The 13756-nt window shown below is 36.8% G+C and overlaps 1 protein-coding gene across 1 annotated transcript in view; it reads left to right on the top strand.

Moving 5' to 3' along the window:
* LOC119515629 (basic proline-rich protein-like) overlaps nt 1-13756 on the top strand; it is a 575210-nt gene that overhangs the window by 544728 nt on the left and 16726 nt on the right. The window contains exon 5 of the mRNA XM_037811751.1: nt 9576-9714. Coding sequence (XP_037667679.1) covers nt 9576-9622 — 47 coding nt within the window. The 3' untranslated portion in view covers nt 9623-9714. The remainder of the gene's footprint in view (nt 1-9575; nt 9715-13756) is intronic.

Genomic DNA, 13756 nt, shown 5'->3' with positions numbered 1-13756 from the left:
TATTTATTAAGCTAGTTTGAGACTCCTAACTCCAGCTATAGAACTGGAATGTAGAACAGGAATAACTAAACTAATCATTGTAAAATAAAATAAATGGTTCCGGTTAGAAATTTTTAAGCCTATCTCCTTATAATATTCTTAGATATGTGAATAAGCTGTTAGTGAATAAAAGTGTTTGTGAGTCACATTTTCACAAAAAGTGATGAGTTTTTTATAAATCTAACTTTGGGCACCACCATCTCTTCAGAAATATTTAACGAGTATCTTATATTCAATTTAATTAAACAAGCCCTGGACATTCGAGGCAATTTAGGTGTAAAGTTAACAAAAACTCCCCAACTTTGAGGAACTTACTTTCTCGCAGGGAAGACAAGTACATAAAAATCAGCACATATGTAATATTCTGATGGAGTAGTATGAAGTAGGGTGTGACACCTAGAATGGAGCATCTGATTTGGGACCAGAGGGGAAGACTTTCCAGGATAGGTTAAGTATTTGAATTAGTTCTATGTAAATATCTATCAGACAAATAATAGGCTAAGGGATGAAATTTCAGGCAGCAAAGCAGCATAAACATAGGCACAGACCCATGGATGCGTATGGTAGATTTGGCAAGTTTGAGGAGTTGGTAGTAAATGGTTTATGATATGTGTGTTGGAGGGGGTGGGGTAGGATAGATGGGGATAAGAGGATGGGAGATGAGCGTGTAAAAGGTTAGACAAGCAAAGGATGCTTTGAAGCAGCTTAAAATAAATGCCAAGACATTATACTTTAGCTTATTAGAATCGTCAAATAAAGTGCACAAAGACATGTTCATTCCATCCCTGACATTCAACCTATCTGTCATCCTTTCCCTAAACTACCTTGGGTGAAGGTCAGGGTTGTAGGGTACTGTGAGAGATGGGGCAGAAATCGAGATTGGCTACAGTTTAAGCGTGACTACTTTTATGTTTTTTGGCATTCCTAGAGATCTTGAACTACATAAATAGCCGAGATTGAGCAAGCACAATTGTGCTAAGTTCACCCCTCCTCTATAGGGCTCAAGGGAGAATCCATATATTGTTACTAAGTCCACGTTTCCTGAGAACCTTTCCCCACTCTGCTCCAGAACTAAAGTCTCACATTTAGAGACTTCCTTGATTCTGTGCAGAGGGTCATGGGAATGTTCCGGACAGCCACCCCTCCCTGCCTCTAAACTCAGGTCATCACCAACATTATCTACCTTGAATCCATCAGGGCAAATCATTTGCCTTTTATCCTTGATTTATATCACTCACAAGGGAAGCCTCAGACTCCCTGTCATCATTTATTTTCAACACGTCCTATAAGGCTTTATTTAACTTTACGTGCCCAGCTCTTTCCACCTCTTGAAATATTTTCACCATGCTTTCTAGAAATCAAGGTCCAGCATCAACAAATTTATACTTGGTCGATCTCTTATCAAAACACTTAAATCACCGTTTTTCCTTATTGAAGCTGAACCGCGCTCCCCACCTCCTTAAGATACTACTTCCCCTTTAGCTCAGCCAGTGACAGTTTACGATTTGTATTCCTGCAACTGGGGTGGTCATCTGATTATATCACTTACTTTCTGTCATTTTGCCATCACCCCAACCTCTGGGGAATTTCCCTTCATTTTTCGAAGATTTTAACAACTACTTGTTACTTTTGCCAAAACTATTCCTGCCTTAATTCTACTTGAGTTCAACTTTCAATTTGACGATTCTTCCAAAATTCTATCCTCCATTGATCTTGTGCTTTATCCTATTTCAGTTCTCATTCATGATATCACTCTTGACCATGCCATTACCAATACTTACAATGCCTCCAATAACTTAATTTCATTCATCCTACTCTCTGACCCATAGCTCTCAAATTTTCAGTTTATGTCCTCTAGAATCTAAACACCAAAAAACAATGCACCTCCTGAGATCTCTAAGCCTTTGATTCTCATTGTCTTTGACCCCTCTGATGTCATCTCTTTACCTCCATCCCAGGCTTGAAATCTGTGGAATAATTATAGATGCTTCTTGCGTATCTGCTCAATTCTTTTGTTCCTCTCCACACTGCCTTGAACTTACTCAGCAAAACCACAACCTTGGTGAAAAGGGTTTCTTTGCCTACTCATGGTTTGCACCTGTTCACTGATGAGAACATACCCAAACACGCTGAATGGTCCCACTTTAAATTCATGGCAATAAACATCAAATGAATTTTTAATACTACTTGGCAACCATGAACTTTTCTGGACTACTGTGGCCTCTCCTACTATTTCACACCTTCTTCCTCCTCACACTTTCCAAACCTTGTCCTCCATTTGCAATCTCAGCTTCCTATTTCACCGAGAAAATTGGAACACCCAAAAATGAACTTCTAAGTACTCCCACAAGTTCATCTACTCACCTTCCAGCTTTGCACTCACATTCTTTGCCTTTCTGTTTGTATCTGAGTTCCTACCTAAAGCCAAGTTCCCATTTTTGTTCTCCTACTTGATTCATTCCCCCACTCAGCTTCTCAAAGATAGCACTTCAGCAATTCTCCACACTCTTTTTTTTTTACTGCTATATTTAGGTATAATTGATATTCAATAAACTGCACATGCATAAAATGCAGTTTGACAAGTTCTGACATATGTGCACAACTGTGAAACCATCCCTACATTTACATTAATAGGCATGTCTATCAGTCCCAAAAGTTGCTTCATTTTCCTCTGTAATCCCTTCCTCCACCCACCCATTCCCCTATCTCCAGTAAACCATTGTTTTGCTTTCTGTCACTATGGAGTAGAGTCCATTTTCTAGAAATTTATATGAATGGAATAATCCAGTACTAATTTGTCTGGCTTTTAAAAAATTCAACATGGTTTAAGACTCATCCATGTTATTGTGTATGTCAATAGTTCATTCCTTTTTATTGGTAAGTAGTATTACATCATGTGGCTATACTAAAAGTTGTTTATCTATTCACCTTTGATGGACATTTGGATTATTTAAGGTTTTTGGCTATTGTGAATAAATTTGCTATAAATGCTCAAATACATATATTCATATGGTCAAGTGCTTTTACTTTTCTTGGGTAATATCTATGAAAGGCATAGTAATATCCTATGGTAGGTGTATGCTTATCTTTGTAAGAAACTGACAATATGTCTTCCAAAATGGTGATACCTTTTACATTCTGCAATAAATAAAGGCTCTAGTTCCGCTCATATCCTTTTCAAAACTTGGTATGGTCATTCTTTTTAAATTTTAGGTATTCTAATAAGTGCATAGTAGTATTTCCTTGTGATTTTAATTGCCTATCTTTAATTACTAATAATGTTAATTGGCTTTTGTATACTTTCTTTTGTGAAGTATCTGTTCAGATTTTTGCACATTTTAAATTGGGTTGAGTGTTTTCTTATTAAGTTTGGAGGGTTCTTTATATATTCTTAATACAAGTACTTTCTCAGATATGTGATTTACAAATATTTTCTCCCAATCTGCAGCTTGACTTTTAATTTCCTTAATATTGTCTTTCAAGGAGCAGTAGATTTTAATTTTGATCAAGTCCAATTTTTCATTTTTTTCTTCTGTGGACTTTTCTTTGCTGTCATACCTAATAAATATCTGTCTTACCCAAGGTCATAAAGGTTTTCTCCTATGTTTCCTTCTTAAAATTTTATAGTTTGGGGTTTTACATTTGGGCCTTTGATTCATTTGGAGTTAATTTTTATATATAGTTTGAGGTACAAATTGACATTAACTTAATAGAATTCCCATACACCACCTTATTATTAACACTTTGCATTAATGTAGTACATGTGTTACAACTAATAAAATAATATTTTTATAATTGTACTATTAACTATAGTCCACGGTTTAATTAGAATTCAGGTTTGTTACACAATCCTACGGTTTTTTAGAAATTTTTATTTTAGTAACACATATACAAACTAAAATTATCCCCTTTAACCACATTCAAATATAGAATGCAGTGGCGTTAATTACACTCACAATGCTGTGCTACCATCACCATACTCCATTTCCAAAACTATTCCATCATCCCCACCAGAAATTCTGCACCAATTAAGCATTAACTCCCCTTTCCCTATTCCCTCCCTAGCCCCTGGTCAATTGTATTCTAGTTACTGACTCTGTGCATTTGCTTATTTTGTTTATTTCATATGTGTCAGATCACACAATATTTGTTGTTTTGCATCTGGCTTATTTCACTTGACATAATGCCTTCACAGTTCATCATGCTGTTGCTTGAACCAGGACTTCGTTCCTTTTTATGGCTGAAAAATTTTCCATTGTATGTACATACCGCATTTCATTTATCTACTAATTCGTTGATGGACACGGGTTACTTCATTTTTTTTGCAATAGTGAATAATGCTGCTCTGAACATTGGTGCGCACATATCTGTTCAAGTCCATGATTTTAATTCTTTTGGGTGTATACCTAGCAGTGGGATTGCCAGGTCATATAGCAGCACCATACTAAGCTTTCTGAGGAACCACCAAACTGTCTTCCATAGTGGCTGCACCATTTTACATTAACACCAGCAACTAATGAGTGTTTTGGTGCCTCCACATCCTGTCCAACACTGTTATTTATTTTTAGTCTTTTTAACAATGGCCATTCTAGGGGATGTGAAGTTGTATGTTATAGAGGTTTTGATTTGCATTTCCTTGATGCCTAATGATGTTTGAGCATCTTTTCATGTGCACTTTGGCCATGTGTATATTTTCTGTGGAGAAATGTTTATTCAAGACTTTTGCCCATTTTTTGATTAGGTTATTTGTCTTTTTGTTGAATTGTAGGATTTCTTTATAAATTCTGGATATTAAATCCTTATCAGATATGTGGTTTCTAAACATTTTCTCCAGTCCTGTAGGTTGTCATGTTACTTTCATGAAGATGTCCTTTGATGCACAGAAGTTTTTAATTTTGATGAGGTCTCATTTATCTATTTTTTCTTTCGTTGCTTGTGCTTTTGGTGTAAAATCTAAGAAACCATTTTACTAACACAAGGTCCTGAAGTTGCTTCCCTAGGTTTTCTTCTAAGAATTTTGTATTCCTGGTTCTTATATTTAGTCCTTTGATCCATTTTGAGTTAACTTTGTATATGGCGCAAAATAGGGGTTCCCCTTCTTTCTTTTGCATAGGGATATCCGTTTTTCCCAGAACCATTTCTTGAAGAGACTATTCTTTCCCGACTGGGTGGATTTGGCACCCTTGTCAAAACTTGATCAGCCACAGATTTGGGGGTCTACTTCTGAACTCTCAATTCAATTCTGTTCATCTGTATATCTGTCCTGGTGTAGTACCATCCTGCTTTGACCACTGTAGCTTTGTAATAAGTTTTAAAATAGGGCTGTGCTCTTTGTTCTTTTTTTAGGATGTTTTTGGCTATTTGGAGCCCCTTACCCTTCCAAAGAAATTTGATGATTGGCTTTTTCATTACTGCACATAAGGCTGTTGGAATTTTGATTGGGATTGTTGAATCTGTACATTGCTTTGGGAAGAACTGACATCTCAACAATATTTAGTCTTCAAATCAATGAACACAGAATATCCTTCCATTTATTTAGGTCTTTGATTCCTTTTAGCAATGTTTTGTCCAGGAATAAGTACTTTACATCCTTCATAACATTTATTCCTAGCTATTTCACTCTTTTAGTTGGTACTGAGATTTTTCATTGCTAATGTATGGAAACACTATCAACTTTTACATTTTGATCTTGTACCCCACCGCTTATCTGAATTCATTTATCAGCTCTAGTAGCTCTTTGTAGATTTTTTTTGGACTTTCTATGTATAGAATCATGTAATCTGTAAATACTGAAACTTTTACTTCTTTCTTTCCAATTTGAATGCCTTTTATATCTTTATCTTGCTTAATTGCTAGATATGCTTAATAGCTAGAACTTCCAATTCAGTGTTGAATAACGGTGGTGGCATTGGGCATCCTGTCTTTTTCCAGATCTTAGAGGGAAAGCTTTCTGTCTTTTCCCTTGATTATGATGTTAGCATTGGGTTTTTCATATATGCCCTTTATCATGTTGAGGAATTTTCCTTCCGTTCCTAATTTTCTAAGTGTTTTTATCAAGAAGAGGTGCTGGATTATGTCAAATATGTTTTTGTCATTAATTGAGATGATCATGGTTTTTTTCCCCTTCATTCTGTTAATGCAGTGTATTTCATTAATTGATTTTCTTATGTTGAACCTCCCTTGCATAACTGGGATAAATCCCACATGATTATTGTGTATAATTCTTTTAATGTGCTGTTGGATTCAGTTTGCTGGTATATTCATAAGGATATTGGCCTGTGATTTTCTTTTCCTGTGCTATCTTTATCTGGCCTTGGTATGAGGGTGATGAGTTAGGAAGTGTTCCTTGCTCTTCAATTTTTTGGAAGAGTTTGAGCAGGATTGGTGTTAATTCTTGGAATGTTTGGTAGAATTCTCCTGTGAAGCCATCTGGTCCTGGACTTTTCTTTATTGGGAGGTTTTTTTTACTGATTCAATCTCTTTACTTTTAATTAGTCTGTTGAGATCTTGTATTTTTTCTAGAGGTAGTGTAGATTGTTTATGTATTTCTAGGATTTTGTTCATTTCATCTAGACTGTCTAATTTGTTAGCATATAATTGTTAACAGTATTGTCTTCTGATCCTTATTTATGATTTTAATTATTTGTATCTTCTCTTTTTTTCTTGTCAATCTAGCTAAAGAGTTGTTGACTTTATTGATATTTTCAAAGAACCAACATTTGGTTGTGTTAATTCTCTTTATTGATATTTTTATTCTCTCATTTATCTCTGTTCTAATCTTTATTTCCTTCCTTTTGCTTGTCTTGGATTTATTTTGCTGTTCTTTCTCTAGTTTTTCAGATGTGCAGTCTCTAATTTGAGCTCTTTTATTCTTTTAATGTTAGCATTTAGGGCTGTAAGTTTCCCCCTGAGCACTGCTTTTGCCATGTCCCATGAATATTGATAGGTTGTGTTCTCATTTTCATTCTTCTCAAGGTATTTCATGTTTTCGCTTGTGATTTTTTCCTAGACCCATTTATTGTTTAAGAGTAGGTTGTTAAACTTCCATATAGTGGTGGATTTTCCAGTTCTCCATCTGTTATTGATTTCTAGCTTCATCCTATCATGATCAGATAAGTTTCTTTTTATAATTTCAATCTTTTTAAATATATTGACACTTGTTTTATGACCTAACATATGGTTTATTCTATGGAATGATCCCTAGGCACTTGAGAAGAATGTCTATACTGTTGTTTTGGGTTTCAGTGTTCTGTACATGTCTGTTAGGTATAGTTCATTTATCATATTGTTCAAGTTCTCTGTTTCTTTATTGATCTTCTGTCTAGATGTTCCATCCCTTGGTGAAAGTGGTGTATTGAAGTCTCCAACTATTATTGTAGAGATGTCTTTGTCTCCCTTCAGTTTTGCCAGTGTTTGCCTCTTGTATTTTGAAGCACTGTGGTTGGGTGCATAAATATTGATGATTGTTATTTCTTCTTAATTGATTGACTCTTTTATTAATACATACTGTCCTTCTTTGTCCTTTGTAACAGATTTTGAAATAAAGTCTATTTTGTATGTAATAGTATTGCATGGGATATCTTTTTCCATCCTTTCACTTTCAAACTACTTTTGTCTTTAGGTCTAAGGTGAATTTCTTATAAACAATGTATCATTGGATTTTCCTTTTTTGCCTATTCTGCTGATCTGTGTCTTTTGATTGGGGAATTCAGTCTGTTCATATTCAGGGTTATTACTGAAGAAGCAGGACTTAATTCAGCCATGTTGTCCTTTGTTTTTATATGTCATATCTTTTTGTCTCTCTTTTCCTCTATTGCAGACTCCTTCTGTGCATAGTTGATACTTTTTTATGTAACTGATTTTTTTTTCTCATTTCCTTTTCTGTATATTTTAAAAATACTTTCTTTGTGGTTAACCACGGATATGCATTAAACAACCTAAGTCATTGCATTAAACAACCCACTAGTTTGAAAAGACACCAACTTAACTTCAATAGCATACACATTCTCTGTTCCCATATCTGTTCATTTCCCCTCTTTACGTTGTTTTTCTCATACATTGCCTCTTTATATTTTGTGTGTCCATTATATAAGGAAATATGGTTATTTCTTATTCAATTGTATTCTAATTCTTATAGGAAACAAAGAGTAGAATTCTATACTGAGGATACAGTTCTATTGGATTTTGCACTTAACACATTTAGTTACCTTTACCGAATATCGTCACTTCTTCATACTGCTCCAAGTGACTCCCTGCTGTCGTTTCCCTTCATCCCTCTAGCATTTTTTTAGGGCAAGTCTCTTGGTGATGAACACTCATTTTTTGTTTATCTGCAAATGTCTTAAACTCTTCCTCATTTTTGAAGGACAGTTTTGATGGTTGTGCTGGTTTGGAGTTACATGTACCCCAGAAATTGCCATGTTCTTTTAATCCATTCTTGTTGGTGCAGACCTTTTGTGGGTGGGAACTTTTGATTAGGTTGTTTCAATTGAGATATGATCCAGCCCATTCAAGGTGGGTCTTAATCCTTTATAGGAGTTCCTTATGAGAGGATAAAAGGCAGGGACATCTGAAGAGAGCTTAGAGTGAAAAGCCCTGGAGAAACAAACAAGGACCCATAGAAATTGGAGGAGCAAAGAGCCAATGAAGCCAGAAGTTGAAGGCAGTGGAACTGGAGAAAAGGACCAGCAGATGCCAGCCATGTGCTGTCCCGTGTGACAGAGGGTCTCAGATGTCTGCAGCTTTTCTTCAAACATCCTATTCTTGATGCCTTAATTTGGACATTTTCACAGCCTAAGAACTGCAAATTGGCAACTAATAAATCCTCATTGTAAAATCCAACCCATTTCTGGTATATTGCATTTTGGCAGCTTTAGGTAACCAAAATAGATTTTGGTACCAGAAGAGTGGGGTGCTGCAATTTGCAAATACCAAAAATGCTGGAATGGCTTAATAAATGGATAAATGGAAGACTGAAAGAATTGTGAGATGCTTGATAGGAAAGGCATAGATTTCTTTGAAGAGACTGTTGGTAGAAATATGGATGTTAAAGGTACTTCTGATGAGGCTTCAGACAGAAATGATACATGTGTCATTGCAAACTTGAGGAAAGGTGATCCTTGTTTTAAAGTGGCAGAGAATTTGGCACTCATGTCAGATGGAAGGCAGAGTTTGAAAGAGATGAGCTGAAATATTTGGCCAAAGAGATTTCCATGTTAAATGTGGAAAGTGTGGCCTGCCTTTTCCTCTCAAGCTATGATAAAATGCAAGAGGAAACAGATAAGCTGAGAACTGAACTCTTGGGTACAGAGAAACCAGAAACTGATGGTTTGGAAAATTCTGAGTTTCTGCAAAGTGAGTTCCCAGAGAATAGAGCCCTGTGTGTGGATTTATTCAGTTAGCCATCTCAGTGCCAATTAAGATTGGAGGTGAAGTTATCCAGAAAGGATTTGTGGAAAGTCCTATTGTCTGAGAGTTGGGACCCCTGTGTGCTGCATGCGAAGCTGACAAGTTTGTTGTGGTAACTGTATAAACAGAACTATTGCTGGCCTGGACTAAAAGGGACCAAAAAAGGACAGACTGAACAATAAATGACTTCAAAGGCAGAACCATGGAAGCTCTGGAATGAAGAAACTTTGAGCCAGGAGAGCAGATCCACCCACGCATGTGGAGAAGGTGAGTTTGTCCACGAGTTTGAGGAGGGCAGACCTTCTTCCCCATTGCTCAGGAAGAGTGTTACCACTCCAGGGCTCTCAGTTGCCTGGGGAATTCAGGAGAGTTTGGCTTCTCTGTTGTTCAGGAAGAGTGCTGACACCTCAGGCCTCAGGGAGGGTGGAGCACATTCCCTGGGGATTGGGAGAACCTGGTCACCACCCCACTGTTCTGAGGGGATTGAGAGCATACTCCAGAGATGGTAGAGAGTCTGAGTGCCACCCTGATGCTTGAAAAGGGTAGTGCTGAGAACATAGTTGTCTCCCCAAAGCTTGGAGCTGTTGGAACCTTCACCTCAGTGTTTGGAGAGAGCAGGGCTGCTGCATAAGCCCTCAGAGAGGTGGGACTGCCACTCTCTCAAGCCCAGAGGACAAAACATCATTCTATGGATGACTTTCAGACCTTGAATTCTAATGAAGACTGCTCTGCAGGTTTTTGGAACAGTTTGTGGGCTATGACTCCTATTTTCCTTTCAATTTCTTCCTAATGGAAATGACAATGTTTATCCTATGACTGTCCCTCCTTTGTATATTGGAAGCAGGTAACTTGGTATAGTTTCACAGGTCCACAGCCAGAGGAGAATTTTGCCTTAGGACAGACTACACCTGTAACTGATTTTGATAAGAGTTTGTACTTATTTATTGTTACTGAAATGATTGAAAGCTTTTGTGATATTGTGATGGAATGAGTATATTTTGAATATGGAAAGAACGTGCATGTTTGGGGTCCAGAGGGTGGAGTGTGCAGGTTTGGAGCTGTTATGTAACCCAGAAAATGTTTTTTTAATCCATCCCTGTGTGTACATGTGGTACAACTTTTCAGATTGATCTATCGTGGTGGAACCTTTTGATTAGGTTGTTTCAATTGAGTTGTGCCCCAGCCCATTCAAGGGGGAGGGTGGTCTTAATACTTTACTGGAGTCCTTTATGAGAGGGTAAAAGGCAGAGTCCTTTGGAGAGTGTTTAAAGAGAGAAATGCCCTGGAGATGCTAAGAGAGAACCTACAGACACTCAGAGAAAAAGGCAGTGAAATCAGAAGCTGAAAGCAATGAAACTCAGGAGTGAAGGACCAGCAGACACTGGCCATGTGCCTTGTTATCTGACAGGAACCCTGGGTGCCAGCAGCCTTTCTTCAGAGAAGGTATCCTCTTGCTGATGCCTTAATTTGGGCATTTTCACAGCCTTAGAATTGTAACTTGTAACTTAATAATTACCCATTGTTAAAAGCCAACCCATTTCTGTTATATTGCATTCTGGCAGCTTTGGCAAACCCAAACAACTGATACAGAATTATTGGCTGACACTTTTTCTCTTTCAGTACCTTAAGTATATTATACAACTGCTTTTGTGCCTCTGTGGCTTCTGATGAGAAATCAACACCCTGTCCATCGTGGATCCTTCGTATGTGATGAATCACTTTTCTCTTTCTGCTTTCAGATTTCTCTCTTTATCATTTGCATTTGACATTTTGATTAGTATGTGTCTTGGAGTTGATCTATTAGGGCTCATCCTGTTTGCAGTATGTTGTGCTTTTTGGACATGTAAATTTTGTCTTTTGTAAGAGTTGGGAAATCTTCAGCTTTTATTTTCTCAAATATTCTTTCTGCTCCTTTTCCTTTATCTTCTCCTCTGGGACTCCCATGGTGTTTGTGTTGATAGGCTTCATGTTTTCACACAGGTCTCTTTGACTCTGCTCAATTTTTTCTATTCTTTTCTCTGTCTGTTATTCTGACTGTAATTTTAATTGTCCTGTCTTCTAGTTCACTGATTCTTTTTTCTGCCTATTCAAATCTGCTGTCATATGCCTCTAGTGTATTTTTAATCTTTATTATTGCATTTTTCATCTGAATCAGCCCTTTTATGTTTCTTTTCAAATGTTGTAATTCTTTTTGTTCACACATTGCATTCTTAATATTCTTTAGCTCTGTGTTCATATTTAGTTTATTTCAATCCATATTTTCCTTTAATTCCTTGAATTGATTCAGGAAATTTGTTTGAACTTCTTTGAGCAGTTGTTCCAAAGTCTGTATTTCCTCTGAAGTTTAAATTTGTTCCCTTGGAAGAACCATATATCTTTGTTTCTTAATATTATTTGTGATTTTATGCTGATACCTAGGCATCTGGTTATTTTGGTGAATCTCTGAAAATCAGTTTATTCCTCATGCCTAGGTTTTTATTGTAAATTGACTGTGTGTTAAATCTCCTGTTAAGTGCTTGGTCCAGTGCACTGCACAATTAGAGCAGCCCTGTTTAACTCTTCAGATTTTCATGTCTTCTCACCTGTTTCTGGCTTTGGACATGTGGTACAACTTTTCAGATTGTCCTATCATGTGCAACTGTTTCATCTCCAGGAGAAGATTTCCTTTCCTCTGCTCCTACTCTGGGAGTCCTGTGCCATTCTGTTGTTTTTGTGAAGATTTTCCTCCGTGACTATGATTTGCCCAACTGCTCTCCCACAGTCAGTGCCCCCTTTCTACTATAATTTTCAGCCCTGGGGCCTGTCCTGTCATGTAGCAGTTCAATGTCCCCCACCCCTTTCTTTTTTCATGAGGCTTTTCTGCCTCTGGTAACTTCCACACTAGCGTATCTGACTCCAAGGAGCCAGAAGTGGTCAGTGTTCAAAAATGAACATTTTTTGAGTAGTCACTTCAACATTTAGAGACCAGCTTGGGTATGTGCACTGCTTGCCCACAATTCTGCCACAAGTCTCTTTTGTTTCCTTGGGGCCCCTGGGTATGCACACACTCACCAACTGCTTAGGTTCTTCCCTTGGACTTTGCGGCCTTGGTTCCCCACCCTGAATGTGTGTGGGGTACTAACTGACTGCTGTGAATAACTCTGTGGTCTGTGACCATGGCAAGAGGTACCTGGGCTACAGTGCTATTGCTGTATGACTCTTAAGCTGCATGAGACCAGGTGATGGGGAGGGGTCCAGACTGACAGGTCCAAGTTGCAGGTCTCCTACCTTCTTTTTGGTATAGTTAATTCCAAGAGGAAACTTTTCTGGGGATGTTTTATGTCACCATCTTGATCTTCATTTTTTTTTTGTTATAGGCCTCCAATTGTTTCAGCACCATCTGTTGAAAAAAAACTATCCATTCTCCACTGATTTGCTTTTGCACCTTTGTGGAGAATCAGTTTTCTCTGGATGTATGGGTCTATTTCTGTTACTATCTATTACATCCCATTGATCTATTTGTCTATCTTTATGCCAATACCATATGGTCTTGATTACTGTAGATTTATAATAAGTGAAAATAAGCACTTGTAAACTTCCCACTTTGTTCTTCTTTTTTGGCTATGCTAAACCTTTTGTAATTCCATATGATTGTTAGAGTCACTTTGTCAATTTCTAAAAAAAATCCATGTGGGATTTTAATTGAAATTGCATTAAATCTATGGATCAGTTCTAAGGAAATTTGCATCTAAGAGTATTGAGTTTTCTGACCTCTAAATAAATGTGGTGTATCTCTTCATTTACTTAGGTTTTCTTTAATTTGTCTTAGCAATGTTTTGTCATTTTTTTTCATTTTACAGGAATTGCACATCTTTTATTGTATTCCTAAGTGTTTCAGGCTTTGTTGCTATTATAAATGGTATTTTTTCAGCTACCAATTTATTATTGTTAGTATACAGAAATAAAATTGATTTGTAAATATTGGTCTAGAATCCTGCAACTCTGCTAAATTTATTTATTTATAGATTTTTTTTTGGATTATCTAAGAAGATGGATTATGTTATATCTTTCTGATATGGATGCCTTTTATTTCTTTTTCTTACCTTATAGCACTGGATACAATTTCCAGTATAATGTTTAATAAAAGATGTAAGATCAGATATCCCTGCCTTATTCCTATCTTAGAAGGAAAGCTAGTAGTCTTTTACAATTTCATATGATGTTTAGCTCTGAGTGTTCCACAGATAACCTTTATCAAATTGAGAAAATTTCCTTTTGTTCTACTTTGGTGAGAATTTTTATCAAGAATGGTGTTGTATTTTGTTAAATG

This window comes from Choloepus didactylus, chromosome 1 (genome assembly GCF_015220235.1).
Source record: "Choloepus didactylus isolate mChoDid1 chromosome 1, mChoDid1.pri, whole genome shotgun sequence".
NCBI classification, from domain to species: domain Eukaryota; kingdom Metazoa; phylum Chordata; class Mammalia; order Pilosa; family Megalonychidae; genus Choloepus; species Choloepus didactylus.
Note: the sequence above shows the minus strand (reverse complement) of the source record. Positions and strands in the feature narration are given on the sequence as shown.